We start from the raw sequence: 16,662 nt of genomic DNA, 5'->3' as shown, positions 1-16,662 counted from the left end.
TAATCTTAAATCCTCCCGATTAAATTATGTCCAGTTTGTCCCTTTTTTGTGTCAGAAGATGGGTAATCGCACTGAAACCTTTTTCCACTTGATACAAAGATATGAGAAAGCAATTAAATACTTTCTGGTGATATTTCATATAATGCCAGAATAGAGCTAATGCCGTTTTTAAAATGTACCTTGATTATCTATTGTGGTATAACCATATTTAAAACATCCTCAAATCTTTTTTTAAAGTTCGTATAGAGGGCTTTTAAATGTTGAATGTATGTTAAAACTTCATCTTCCTGGCAGTTTATCTGTGACAAATTCGGAGACTGGGAAAATTCGTTGAACAATCGTCGTTGGTCTGTTTGTTGTTTTCAAGTAAAAAAAAAGGCAATAAACAATCTATATGTGTGAGTCATTCTAATAATTAAAAGTAAAAATTTAAGTCGTAACAAGCCTAAGGGAGATTGATTATCGTGGACCCTAATTTAAAAAAATTGTCGCAATTTCAGATACCTATATCTACGCGAAATATTATCCGATTTTGAGTGTACACCGCTCTGTAAACTTGTTCTTTTCTCTATCAAAAGCACTATTAAGCGTTGTTCTACGAGCTTTTTGAAGAAGTTATTAACTGTCTAAGCGGAATTCACACTTTTTACTTTGAACTGCACAGAACTCCTGTAATTCTCGCACAGAAGTTTATTAAGAACAAATCGAAAGCTGAAGGTATGCTGTGAATCTTTATTCCTTGTATAATTTCCGTCTAAAACAATCAGTTGACTGAGTTAATTGTTGAAATATCATGTATAGACAGTGTTGATTAATCTATCACATTACACCTACATTCATGTCACACACATATACCTGATATACCCATATAATAAATACTATACAATTTGCGCATAATATTCGCTCTCACGAGTAAACAGTGATGTTTACGAAAAAATGTTTCAAACAAAAGCTGTTTATTATTTTATGCGAAATATTTTTTACACTTAAACTTTTGTTCTATCTCTAACGTTTAACAAGATGGGTCCTATGGACCCAAGATCCAATTGACCTATGTTGCTCATTTACGAACTTGACCTCACTTTTTATGTCCTCAGCACGCTATAAAACTTTCAGCTTAATATCTCTTTTCTTTTTTGAATACTCGTGATGATAGATAGACAGACAGACAGGCAGACAGACAGACCGGAAATGGCCTAATTAGGTGATTTTATGAACACCTATAACAAAATTTTGTTCATAGCATCAATATTTTAAGCGTTACAAACTTGGGACTAAACTTAGTATACCTTGGTATATTTCATATACATGGCATAACTAAACTTAGTATACCTTAGTATATTTCATATACATGGTATAAAATACCTAAAAAACATACATTCGATAAATTGTCTAGAAACGTGTATCGTGTTTACCTACAACTCAAAAATGATTTTTCTATAAAATAAATTGTCGGTAAATTGATGTTTGACATTGCATGACAAATTAAAAAAAATATCGATTTACATACATGGATGATACTTTATTAATTATTTACCAAAACCTGTTCAGTTATGTTGTTACTGCATGGTAATAAATAATAATAAATTAATAAATACATTTGTTCAAAGAATACCTTAAATTTATTCTTAGAATCATGTACGTTCTTTTCAGATCTTTGTGTAAATTATCTAATATGATCTCACCTAAATATTTCAATTTGTGGAAGGCACTCCTCATTAAATTATAATAAGCAAATCTAAGAAAATAATATTGTTTTTATACTTCAATAGAAGATCTTAGTTTGTATTTTCCAATAAAAACGGTATGATTGACGTATGAAGTAATCCAGCGGTAAAAGATTTATTTGAAGATAAAATGTGGAAAACTCAAATCGCATAATGAAAATAGGATTTTAAAAAAAACATTCTATACATCCTGCACATTATAGTTTTTTTTTGCGTATTTTTGGATTAGATTTAGATGAGAAAAAGAATGTCAAAATTTCCACAAACCGAAAAAATCAGGGAAAATGTTTGATCGAGAATTATTAGTGATATCAAGAAAATCTAAAAAGCGACAAAAAATCTTATAAACAAAAAAAAGAAGAAAAAATATACATCAATAATAAAAAGGTTGTTTTATGTTTTTGTGCAAGGCGTAGATAATGATATTGTCCATATTATAAACTTTTTAGAATTTTACGTACCTAAGTTTCTGATTTATAGTATGTTATTGATGACCTCTTGAAAAGTTAGAAAGAAATTTTTCTTTTTAACAAGCATTTCTCGAATTACTGCAAAAAATTTCCCATTGTTTTCCGAGATTTAAAAAAAAAATCGAACGCAAGAATATTATTTATATTTCTTACCAAATATTAAAATTAGTAATTAGTAATTAATTAAATTAGTTAATGTTGATAAACAAAACAGTAAAAAAATTATAAATTGTGCCTAAAGCACTTTTGGCTTAGTTGGTTCGGGCGCTTGGCATAAATCCAAGAGATTCGGTTTCGACTCCTGGTATGTGCTAGTTTTTGCCAATTCCCTTTAAATAAAGTATAAATATTTTGGAATGTTTTAATTGAATAATACCTACAATTTAGTTCAACTTTATGGAATGTCTATACAATTAAATCTTACATTTTTGACTAAGTTTTTGTTTTGATTACATGTTTGACTATTAATACTTGATCAAAGACGTCAAAACCTAGATATTAAAAACTTGTTTTATAACTATTCACGGATTCATCTTTTCACGGATGTAATGGAATTGATTATTTATTTTATGAAAAAAGTTCATTTGCAATATTTTTTTTTTTTTTGTAATAATATTTTCTTCGTAGTATTTATTTAAATAAGTAGATATTGGATATAGATAATTTAGGTACTGATTATGATTTATCATCAATAATAATAGATATCTAGGGGAAACTGGGCCAAAATGGTACATGAGTTAGTGTGCGTGATTGGTTTTCTGAACAGCGTCATATGTTTACAAACTTAGCCATTACACGTTTATTTTTTGCTATGTTTATTCATGTCAGTGAAAGCAAGATTGAATTCCTCCATTGAAGAGTTTTATAATAAAAATCTTCTGATTGATGAAAGATGCGTGATTTCCATGAATAGTTGGGACCAAAACTTTTGCGCTGGAGTTGTCTATCTTGTGCAAATGTTTTTCCTTTGATTTTTAACTTATGCTGCAAAACCGTTAAGTGAATATATTTCGAAAATCACGAATTGCGCCATCAGTCAATATGGGAATCATAAGCCGTGACCCATAACAACAGTGACCTATGAAATTATTAGACTATTAATTGAGTGGGCCCATTTTTAACTAGACAGTTCATTAATATATTTCAATAGTATTGTTGTAAATAACTATGGTTTCTTAATAATCATCTATTTATTCAACGCCTGCTGACACACAGCCTTAGCCCGCTATCGTAGATCTATTCACCGGTTGTTACAAGGGCAAAACGATTTTCTCAAAAAACTGAGAGCAGAAAAAATAGTACCACTTGACAAAAATTATTATATTTGAACTGACAACCTTTAACTTGTAAAATGTATCCACTTTTTCTCCCGAATTTCCCTCTCACTTCGGTTATAAGACAAGATGACAAATTCGAGTTATCAGAAAACTATGAGATTAAAGTTTCCGAAAAAAAGATGAATTTACTTTTCGTAGTAAGTTATAATCGAAACTTTGACAGACTTGGTCCGGTCTCCCCTACATATTAACACAAAATGGTTTTGAGTAAATATGTTAATATATGTATATGATGAATTTTTGTAATTTTATTCTATGAAAAAAATAAACAGAACTTTGTACTCAAAACAAATTGCTTAGCATTCTCTAATAAATTTAATTTTATTCATTCATAGAACACTAAATAATAGTTTGAGCAGCATATATCAACTTTTGCTTGAAATATTTTTTTGTAAACATCACCGTTTACCCGTGAGGACGTCCAAATTACAAAGGTTACCTTAGTTTTTTTTTTTGAAAATTTAATTAGCTTAATTTACGTGAATTGTTTAAATATAATGATTCATGATAAAAATTAATTTAAAAATAATGATAACAATGTTATTTTCCAAACTTAATTGTATTTTTTATTTTCCAAAATTAAGGTAATTTTTAAATATATCACACTTTGCCAAATTAAATTAAATAAAATTTAGATATCATCATTTTTTATACAAATTCTTTATTGCAATATAATTATATAAAAAGTTTGAAATATAGTTCCTCATAATTTGTCCGCAATCAAAAAATTACGATAATTAACTAAAAAAACAAAATTTACATGGTGTTGAATTTTCCAGAAAAACACTTTTTGCAAAATCAACATGACGGTTTGTATATATTTTCATACAAACTTTCATCCACTATTTCACCATTTTAGTAGATTAATTTCGAATAATCCTTTTTAATGTGACACCTTTAATATAAAATCCATATCTTCTCGAAATTTCAAACTTCTCTCATAAGCGATTTAGGCTGGGCGTCGATATATCAGTCATGACATTGCCTATTCCCCCTTCAGATTATATCCCCCTTTGAAATGTTTCTGATTTTAAATAATATACAAAAAGTGAAAAAATTAAAAAAAAAATCATCAAATGGGAGCTGTTATTGAGGACTCCTAAAGACTGGCTATTTTATGCATTCCTTTGTCCCACTATTAATTAAAGTGTAATTTTTTTCAATTTTCTTTAATTAAGATTACTAGACAATATATTTGTCAATATTTATCGTATGCATGATTAAAAGGAAACAACAAAAACAAAAAGTAATAGAGTGTAATTCTTCTAAACTAGAAATATTTTTTAAAAGAAATATTTTAAAGTCAAACTTCTTAAAAGTAGTTTTATTTAAGTAGGAAAATTGTGCAGTAGTAAAATAAAGACTATAATTCTGTCCATACTTCTCCGGTATCATCATATCATAACAATAACTTATAACCTGTGGACAGTTTAAAATATAATAAAAACATAATTGTGAATAAAATTTCGGTGAGTCTTCTAAAGAATTAAGTTTCTACCACACACAACAATAATTATTAAAATTATATGATACAAATATTTTTGTTTAAATAGGAATGACCATGTATTAAAACCTCATTTTGACCTTTAATTTTGATTTTAACAGAAAAAAAGTCTATAATTTACTTCTTAGTAATTATGATGTCATATATATACAGTCAAGACAAACCTATGCCTACAGTTAGATTCCGTAGATAGATTTTAGTAGGTATTAGGAACTTGAAACTATAAAATTTAATCGATCGCAATCTCACGCAAACTGCAAATTACGTAATTGGCAAATACCAAAATGGGCGATTCAGTAATTTAAATAATTTATTAAAGGATTTATTCAGCAATTCAAATAATTTATGATAAATTTTCATGAAGTAACAAAAAATAGTTTAACAATTTAGCATAAACTTAAATGAAAGCTAAAAAAGACACGCTAACATTCTTTGTTTCTCTATAGAATATAATTTTTACAGGCAACATGCAATCGAATCTGAGTGTTATTTTTTATCTTTTAAGGGACACTTTTTTGGATTGAACGGATGCCTTTCGAAATATCCGTGAAAAACGAATAAAATTTAGTGCTTCCCGCGAGTCAATTTATATTAACATGAAAAAAATAACTTACCGTAAAATGTAGTAGATATGTCTCAGTCAATTTCCATGTTAGAAAGTTGAATAAAAAATGTACAGAATAAAAATACGTCAGGCTAAACTTTTTCAGTTAATTTATAGCTTTACAGTTGTTGGAGGTTTTTTTTTCCCAAAAGCTCAAAATCTGCTAGTTTCTTGTCCTAGCAATTAGAAAATGATTTTATTAAATGCAAAATTTAATCTTTTTATATCGAAAGCTTTTGACTTTTTATTAGCAATTAGTATTAAATTTTTATACCTACTTGATAAAAATTTCTTAAAGTGATTACCTACACAATAAGTTACTTACTTTCGATATTGTTTACAAGACATAAGTTTTACTTACATTATTATGACAAATAATGTTACGGAACCCTAAACAATATTTAAAATTTTTTCAAATTCAATGAGTATTTCTCTAATTACACTAAAAATTATAATTATTTTACAATGCAAATAATAATTAAAATGGAAAATCATTATTAGTATGATTTCGCTTTTTACAAAAACGTGATAATGATATTTTTCTTTGAAAATAAGTAGATTTTTTATTTTGTTTTGTAAATTTGTTATTTACCGACCCAAACATTTACATAGTTAATATATACAATTATTATATTTATTCATATCATGTATACATTTACAATATTTAAAATAGCGTAAATTTTAATGGATAATTCGTTTCGTTTTTAGTTCAATTATAGAAAAATTTACGTATTTATAAACAGATTCTTTTTCAATTGTTTCTATTACTTGAGGATATATGAAAAAACAAGTGAAAACAAACAATTGACTGAGCTATGTGTTGAACTACCATGTACAGACAGTGTTGACTACGGAATCGTTTGTTTTTTCACGTCATGTAAGTAAAGCGAGATAGTCAGCCAAAACATACATGTCACGCACACACACATACTATACACTGATATTCCCATATAATACATACTATACAATATTCGAACCTAATTTGCGCCCTCATGGGTGCTATTTTTGAAAAAACAGTGATATTTTTGAAAAAAATGTTTCAAACAAAAGTTGCTTATTTTTTGTAAGAAACATTTCTTACATTTAAACTTTTGTTCTATCTCTAACGGTTTACAAGATGGGTCCTACGGAGCCAATTGACCTATGATGTTCATTTACGAAATCGACCTCATTTAGCCTGCTGTAAAACTTAGGAATTAGGTGATTTTATGAACGCCTATACCCAAATTTTGTTCGTAGCATCAATATTTTTAAGCGTTACAAACTTGGGACTAAACTTAGTAAACCTGGCATATTACATATATGCATGGTATAAAAAGTAAATGACTGATGATTTAAATTAGAAAATTAAATGTTTAAAAGATTAACGTTTTTTACATAAAACATTTTTTCGAAAATCGTTAGCTTTCGGAAAATATGTCACTATTGCATTTAATCGAAAAAAAACACGTTTGCTACAAAAAATGCTTTAACCCAAAGTTGTCAAGGGCAATAGAGGACATTCGCCTGTTTCATGACTTTGACCTGAAATTCGAGTTTCAAGATCATTTCACCTTGACCTTCAAATGATCTTGAAAATTTATCTGGGCTTAATAGTTATTAACACAGATGAATGACCTTTATTGTCCTTGATAATTTTTTTCTAAGAAATTTTTCTTAATAATAATGAAATATTTTTATTTTTTCCTCCGAAAGTTAATGATTTCCGAAAAAATGTTTTAAATTAAAAATGTTAATTTATTACGAGGATTAACTTCCTCATTTTAAGTATTGACTATTAAAGCAACCCGGAGAACTAAGTCCAATCATATGTCAGAACGTGATGTCCCTCACAGTAACATCTACAAAACCAGCTATTAGTCATAAAAGATTAATGTGGTTCACTCTGCATAATAAAGGGATAAATTTCTGTTCAAATTACCTATTTTCGGTAAGGATAATAAGTGCTTTCTGGGTGGCCCTGTTAAAAAATTACAAAACCATTAGGGAGGTTGTAGGGATATAAAAATTAAGGGGGAAAGTTTATTTGAAAAGCCATAAATTTTAGGCAACGTTGGCCATTGAGCCGTATCTACGAAAGGGAACTACTTAAAAAAATGAAATGACTTGAAGAAATTCAAAAAATTAAAAGCTAATTTTAAAGCAAATAAATAATTTTTTTTTAAATTTTTTTTCCTTGTGAGAAATCACGTTCCGGAGTCGGCAGCTGATTGTTAATTTAAATTTATTTAAAATTTTTTTTGCTTTTTTATGTTTGTTTGTAAAAAAAAAATTATCGATTATAAAAAATTAATACCTAAAGATATTGAAAATGTTAATTCATTAAAATTAATAATAAAATAATAAATTATTACATACCTACATTTATTTTATTGAAATGCTTTTTAATATTGTTTACCTAATTATCAAAATTTTAATTAATATAAATAAAATTGATTGAAAATATATTTAAACAAATTTATTTAATCATTTATGGTAATTTAAAATTTAATTACGTAGATATTTTTAATAACATATTTAGAAAATTTGCATTGTATGAACATTTAAAAAACTAAGCATAAAATGATAATGGTTTATGGCAAACATTGGCTTGGAGGGGAGGGGGGGAGCAAGGGTGCGTAATGTCCACTTTGAACAGTTTATTTTCCACTCTAGAAAAATGAAATGATTAATAAAATGAAAAAGTATAGCTTTCATTTTTACCGGACATAAGTGAAACTTCGTAAGCATTGTACCGATTGCAAGCATCGATTTATCGAAGCTTTGAAAATACAAAAAATTGGAAAGCTATTATTGAAATGAGAATTTAACATTTATATTAATTCATTTTAATTTTAAAATTGCAGATCAAAAGTTATGTTTCTCAAAAAAAATATTTTTTTAAAAGACAATGAAAATACTTTTCACTGACGGGCAACTCACACTAAAAGTTCGAGTGGAAAAAGCAATAGCAATGCTAGTTTTTTTGAGAAAGCCTAAACCGAAAATAACGTATAGCCAAGGAATATGGTGTAATATTTTAGTAACTGAATTTTCTTTAAAAATATTATTATTAAAATTTTCTATAAATATGTCAACGGTAAAATTGATTGAAATTTTACACGTGAAAGAATATGAGGAAAACCGCGTATTTTCCCCTTTCAATGATTATATCAAATAAATAACTTAGAATTACGTATAAAAATAAGTATCTATTAATAGATACTTACTAGAGGCAGTACCGGATTAAGATTCTTTTTGATGTTGTCCTTGTCACCATCTATAATTTTTACTTATTTAAACTATGTTTGTTTGAGACAATTATAGATTCTGGATTAGGTATCCATAAACTGTTAACTGGATGGAAAATGCAAATGCAGTTGTCTTGAAATAGAAATGCAAGGAGGGATGGCAACGATATTACGATACTAAAAATAAAAAATGGATTCATTGACTCATTGATTCAATTTCTACTGGTTTCATATTTTTGAAAAAAATATCGAAATAAATTTGTATACTTAACTATCTTCTCTCATAATTCTAAACCCGCCTTTGATTTTATAATAATAAAGTCACGTTTATACTTTGTAATATAAATTTTAAAAGTAAAAAAAATCTAGACAGCAAAGAGGAGGATTTTTGCAAATCATGTTGAAGATTTTCCCAATAAATTTAATTGAAAACAAGAATTAAACATTATTGTATTGAATCCAAGTGTAAAGTGAGACGTATTGTTGAAAAATTAAGTGTTTGTTCTTTAGAGTTATAAAGTTATTACCTAATTCTATCAATTTATAGAGTTCAAAAAGCGTTCCAATAGAATTAATGGAATTTTAAATACAGTTTATTACAAGGTAACAGTTTTGATTCTTAATTGTTTTGTTTGGTGACTGGATCACATATCACAATCTTAAATTAATTCAATCAAAATAATTAAAAAATATATATTTAAATAAATAATTATCTCAATTGATTAAAGGGTAAACAATTCCGTTCGCGGTATGCTTGAGCAGCGGGTTCGATACCGCCGTCAAAATAAGAAATAATTTAATTAACAATTGTGATGGACTCGTGTAGCGCATGGTATATGCATGAAGGAGATGTACTTAGCCTCTCAGAATAATTGAGGAGCTCATAAATGAAATTATAAGCGGAAAAGGGGTCGTAAATTCCGCGACAAACATAACTGAATTTTATATCTTTATTGTACAAACATTAAGGCTGACTGACCAGCCCTGTTCTAGCATTTAACTCACTGACTATCATAACTGTTATTTATATGTAATATACAATATGTATAACAATTTTCAGTAAATTCATTTAAATACCACGGAAATCATAACTGTTTCGATGGCATATATCTGACCCCTGCTCTATCGTTCGCTTTACTGAACGCAGTATGTGTGTGTAGACAACTACTAAAATCAATCCTCAAATGATCAGCTATAGTAAATTCAAAGAATTTTATTTGGTCTGGCTCTTAATCCATTATGTGGTATCACAAAGAATGTCTCTCGCCGACAACCAATATAACCTGACCTAAATCAATTCTCAATAGTTTTCTTATTATTCAGAAATGTTAATTATAACATAAAATGCAACTAAACAATTTACGATAAAATTTTTAATATTATTAACATTATTGTTATCAAGGTAATTTATTGTTTTGTGAAGATATAATATTTTTTTAAATGTAATTAACAAGCATTGTTACTAGCATATATTATTTCGTACTAATTAACTAGATAATAAATAGGTATCTCTACCTATTTAATGATGTTTTAATTAGTTTGTTGTTACATTTTTTCAATTGACATATTTTTTTCAAATCAACAATAATATAAATAATTGTTAAAAATATAATTAATAAAAAGTCTTGAAGAGTACAATGCAGTTAGACTGCATATTCAATAAAACCGACCCTTCAAAATCGATAACAAGCTTTCATCTGCCTTTATATGCTGAGAAGTTTGTTTTTGGGTATGTTGAAACATTTTTGAGAGCCAGTTTTAGAAGCAATCGCAAAATTTGCGTCTATTTCACATTTCTTACCTCGAAAACTACTCCTTATGTAAAAATGATAATAGTAAGTACAAGAAGGCAAAAATTATCATTGTTAGTGCACAAAATGACTGAATGTTTACTAGTTTATCGTTTATAACAATTAAACGATAATAACGTCAGATAGATTTCTACTCAATAAAATTAGTACTAAGCATGTCAAAATAGTCTTATTTTTACTCGCCAATATGGAATGTATGTCATTTACATGAATTTATAAGACACATATAAAAGCAAAAAGAAAAATATTGATAAGTATACAGGGATTGATAAGAACTTTTCAAATAGAAGAAAACCTTGTAACAGAATTCTTACTAATATTATAATTGCGAAAATAGCTCAGTCTGTCTATCTGTCTGTCTGTTACGCAATCGCGCCTAAGCTAATAAACCTATTTAAATGAAAATTGGTACAGAAATAGTCTAGAGCCTGAGAAAGGACATAGGCTACTTTTTAATGCGAAAATGGGCTGTAAGAGGTTGAAATAAGGAATCCAAGTTTCAGAGGATTCTACTAAAATGTGTTATGAATCGATTTAAATGAAAGGTACATAGATAATTCAAGAGGCTGAGAAAGGACATTGGCTACTTTTTAATGGAGAAAAAGGGTTGTAAAAGGTTAAAATAGGGAATAGTAATAAAATGTGTTATGAATCGATTTAAATGAAAGGCAATCGTTTACCATCTTTAATTGAAACAGATTTATATTTTTTCTTGACTTTTCTTTGAAAATATAGCTCCCACAAATGACTATCTGAAATGATCTTCACATCTACAATTGATTATTTTTAAATTACAAACCAGATTTTCAACCATAATTTTTCTGATTACATATTATTAAGAGCACTGTTTAAATTCTAATCCTTAATCTAAGAAAATTACTGAGCATGTTTGTACAATAGTTTATTTATAGGTATGGAAATATAACACAACAGTCAAAACGCCAATTATGCATATGGAAGGAGCGGATACATTATCAACTCGATATATGGAAACATTGCCAACTGCAGGAAACAGTACGTGTGGTTGTCAATGTCAATGTGGTGATCGTTTTCGTGCTAGGCGTGATATAACAACTGGCATGGAACCACCGTGGATGACTTTACAAAATAGTAAACAGGATAGTCCTGAAGGTTTATCTTGGCGCAGATTGCATATGTCACGTGCTAAATTGAAAGCAACCGCTACTACCTCAGAATTATTATCAGGTAATTGTAATTTTTATTTATTCGAAATGAGTATTATTTACGAATATTTATGCTTGAGTGAAAAATTGTGGAGCTAAAATAAAACGCTTAAAACTGGACAATTGTCGATTTCGTGAGCAGCAAGAATAGGCATACGATTTTTGCATTCGATTCGTGAAGGCGTCTACAAACTTTGTGAACAAAAGTGATGAGGGAAAAATGAAAAACTAGAAACTAAACATAGATGGAAATGAGTCTAATTTTGGTAATCGGGGGTTTTTGGGATCTCTGACTCGAATTGGGATCACAACTAAAATGGCCTCCGACGTACCTGGTGTCCAGGACGGACAGTAAACACCTCGTCTCTTGAAATTTTAAGATAATTTCTAACATAATTTTTCCCTGGGCGCCCTCCTTTCGCCCTTCTAGGGCACCAGGTGCTTCTGGACTCATTTTCGTAGAAATATTTGTTTTTAACGGCCCCGAAAATTAACGAGTAACGAGTTTCGACGAAACATGTTGCATATTCTCGCAATACTCGAAGATACGAGGTGTACACTGCTCTCCCTATGCACCAGGTGCCTCAGAGGCCATATTCGTTGTGATATTCGAATTCAGCAGCCCCAAAAGCCCCCGAGTAACAAAATTAGTTTAGAGTTTTTCATTTCACCAACATCTCTTTCGTTTTCAAAGTTTATAGACACCCTCACGAATCGGATGCCAAAAATCGTATCCCGATCCGTCTTACTAGCTCACGAAATCGACAGTTCTTTGATTTAATTCTTCGACTAAGCCCTTTGGTCACTTTCAAACTTTAAGATAGAAGAGAGAAGTTTGTTATGAGTTGTTAGCAGTAATAACGATCAAAATGCTTGAAAGAGAATTTAAAATTTATTTTAACCACTGACAAAGCATTTTTTGTATTTAGTCAACCCACCCACTATTGAGAGTAAAAAATATCTAAAATCCGAATTAAGTCTAGTAAAATGCCTGTTAAACTTAATCGGTGTAATGTTTGTAAATGATTCCGTTATTTTTCTAGGTTTTGCAATGGTGGCGATGGTAGAATTACAAATCAATGAACCGACTGAAGTTCCTGAGTGGTTATTTGTGATGTTTAGCGTATGCACGACTGTGTTAGTTGCTGTTCATATATTTGCGTTAATGATATCAACATATTTACTACCAAATATTGATGCAATATCAAAATTGGAGGTAGCAAGTTTAGTACATGAAAGTCCACATGAACGAATGCGTGGTTTTATTGAATTAGCATGGGCATTTTCAACAGTATTTGGATTGTTTTTATTTTTAGTGGAAATTGCAATATTATGTTGGGTGAAATTTTGGGATTTTTCATTTATTGCTGCTATGGCAGCAACTGTTATTGTGATACCAGTGTTATGTGTATTCGTTGCATTTGCAATACATTTTTACCATTCATTAGTTATACATAAATGTGAATCCTCTGTTTCGGAAATGGAGCAATTAGAGGATATGAAACGTAAACTTGATAATGCTGTAAGTCCTGTGTAAATAAATCTAAAAGCATTGTTAAAGTATTTGATATAAATTTATTTAATGTCGAAGAGGCGGCCCTATCAAGTTTTAAGCATGGTGCGAGATTTTATTTTGGCACTCTGTTTTTCAAATTTGAAACATGCAATATAAAAAAGTTGTCAAAAACCTCTAAAATTTATAGATACAAACCTACATATAAAACTTGGAAAATAATTTGTGTTTTCAGTGCCCCTTTATAAAGACTTCTCGTGCGAGAGCACCACTTGCAAATCTCTAGAATCGCTTCTGTAATGTCCCACCGGAACATTTGCGACATAATTTTGAATTATTTACTTAATTCATTGTGACGGATTCTTTCTGCAAAAGCTTGGAGGATAAATTAAAAAGCGAAAAGCTTTAAGCATAAAACGAAAAGTGTGACTTCAAAATGTGTAGACACGTTTTCCTAGGCAAACCTGATCCTAGTAACAAAATACTTATAAAATCGAATTACCGAGGAAATAAATATATCACGTGGATGTTTCTGTAAATTTCGGGTATTCATCAGACATATTTATGTCCAATGAATAATTGAGAATAAAAAGTTTATTGAGAAAAATGGTTATGACAGCAATACCACACAATTATTTTTCAATGAAAAACCAACTTTTTTAAATGCTTTCTAAGTGTATTCACATGCAAACTAGTAATAGTCATTCGACAGTTTCAAATTATTACTAGAATTTTCAATAATTCTGTTTCCTTATTTTCATTTTTAAAAATTGCCCATGATCTCAACATGTAGGTATTAAGCCATGTATTCGCTAAGCAGTAATTTAAGCACAATGAAAGCTATGTTATATGTTTGGCAAAGTTGATCAACTGTACGTTTTCAAATAGCTTCCGTTTTGTCTCTAAACATATCATGTAGACTTCGTGCTTAACATATTGAATGTGAATATACAGCTTCAAAGGTAATCAATTAATATTAAGACTTGTTAAGTATCGGAAAATTGTTTTGTTTAAAAATTTTATCAATACTAACGAATGTAATGGTAGACTTTATATTGTATCTATAAAAAAAAGTCTGTGAATAAAACGGTATAAAAAAACAGGCGTTTATAACACTGTGATATAGTAATTTCAATGTTAATATTTTGTTTTAAGAGATTATTTAACTTTAAAGAATAATTTTAAAGTAAACTTTATTATATAGACTAGTAATGTGAATCTTAATTAAAGAGAATTGAAAAAAATACACCTTACTAGGAGTCGAACCCGGTTTCTTTAACTGGACCATACGAGCGCCGGTTATAATTTTTCAACTCAATTTGTTTATTTATTTTATTTATGTTTGTTTACAAAATTTATACAAACGTAAATAATAAAGAGTAATTGTGTAATATTTCGTACTATGACGAAGTAGCAAAAGACGTGTCTTGAAGTATCAACAAAAGTCTCTTGAAAAGTTTGCTACTTTAAAATAATAAAAATTTCTTTTTCACTGTCTGAAATATTAAAAAATGGTCTGATCACCAGAACAAGCAATAGTAATAGTACATGAGCCAGGTATAATAATTAGTGGAATGCATCAGCAACTAGTATAATAAAGCCTCGTGAACGTCAGTTGCGGTTCCCTGGGGGAGGGGGATGAGTGGCAGTAGCCTAATGCATCAGCTGACGGTCTTTGCACAGAAATACGGCGAGCTGGAAAACATATCTATCCACAGCATATAAACTTTCATCAGTAAATTTTTAGTTGAGAGAAAATCATTGAAAGTAGTATAATGATAGACCATGCTAAAGTCAGCTGATTTTTTTTTCTTCTAGATAATGGGTACCATTCTATTTTTTTTCTTCACGCGTGGCAGCCTACCGAAAGTCATATCACCCCTCCCCGGGGACCGCAGCTGACGTTAAAGAGGCTTTATTATACTATTTCCTGATGTACTCCACTAATTATCGCTCGAGAGGAACAATCAGTAGTGATTGGTGCTTCCGTTATTTAAAATGAGTGAGAGAATTGAAATCAGAAATCATAAAATTCGTATGATAGCATTATCATTATTAGTCTATATGTTACAGTTAAAGCTGATTATTAGGTCAGGATGAGTTTGAATTGATAATATTATTTTGTCTGGACAAAAGTATATAAGTTACCTTCCTAAATTGTCTTTGTCTATCAAAAATCGACCAACACGAATTGGGGCAAGTAATGCAGGGTCAAACTCTTTTTACAAAATCAACATTGCCTAGTAATCATCAACTTTGGCTGTAATATGTATAGATATAATTTTTCAATAGACCATTTTCCTGAGAGAATTGCGACCAATTAAAAGCTAGATGGCATATAGGAGAGCATTATTTAATCACTTTCTATTGATTGCCTAATGTGACTTGATTTGACGTTATTGGTTTGAATAAATGTATAAATATGTATGATGACATTGTAAGTTACATGGAAATAAAATTAACCAACCCACTTGAGATTCCAATTGTGGGTTATAAAGTCTGACCTCAGTACTTGGCTATGGACATTAAAAAACTCTTTGTTCCTATACTTGTAGCACTAGCAATAACCTTGTAAATAATATTTGCGAATTTTAGGAAAATGGTTCATTCGATTAAAGAATGAATATCGATTTTGATTTTTTAAATAAGTTATAAAAGTGTTTTGATAGAAAATTAAAATTGTTCAAAAACAGTCAAGAAATTCTATTATACAAATATTAAGTAAAAAATAAATTTTCTGTTGGCAAGAACATTACACATTATACTTTAATTAAAAGACAAGATCGTTACCTTATATTCGATAAATTACTATCGTTATTATATGCGATATAATTCATAAACACAAACTACATCGATAAGTATTTTAAAATTAGTTTTAGCAATTTTATTCTAATAAATTATAACTTATTTGTTAATTTTCATAATAAATGTATTAGAACAATAATTATATATATATATTTATTTTCTTGACCTTATTTTTAACTCCTGAAGCAAAAAGCGGGATGTTGTAAGTTTGACGGCTAAGAATTTGTTTTTTTTTTTGTCTGTTTGAAAGGAAATTTAATGGAGAGTGTTTTTAGGTATGTTTCCAGAAAATCGATCCAGTTTGGAGAGAGCTACAAGAACAAAAAGCATTCGTCGGGGTTAATGGAAAAATTGATTAGAAAAGATATGTAATAAAAATTTAAGCTTGATGTAGTATTTCTTATCTTGATTAAGTGTTTGTCATGTTGACAATGACTGCGGATACAGATAATTTTTTATCGCATATTAACGTTGTAT

At 29.1% G+C, this 16,662-nt stretch overlaps 1 protein-coding gene across 1 annotated transcript in view; it reads left to right on the top strand.

Moving 5' to 3' along the window:
* LOC123300222 overlaps positions 1–15,207 on the top strand; it is a 47,201-nt gene extending 31,994 nt beyond the window's left edge. The window contains exons 3-4 of the mRNA XM_044882750.1: positions 11,595–11,889; positions 12,911–15,207. Coding sequence (XP_044738685.1) covers positions 11,595–11,889; positions 12,911–13,404 — 789 coding nt within the window. The 3' untranslated portion in view covers positions 13,405–15,207. The remainder of the gene's footprint in view (positions 1–11,594; positions 11,890–12,910) is intronic.
* Positions 15,208–16,662: the final 1,455 nt, after the last annotated feature.

This window comes from Chrysoperla carnea, chromosome 5, assembly GCF_905475395.1.
Source record: "Chrysoperla carnea chromosome 5, inChrCarn1.1, whole genome shotgun sequence".
NCBI lineage: Eukaryota > Metazoa > Arthropoda > Insecta > Neuroptera > Chrysopidae > Chrysoperla > Chrysoperla carnea.
Note: the sequence above shows the minus strand (reverse complement) of the source record. Positions and strands in the feature narration are given on the sequence as shown.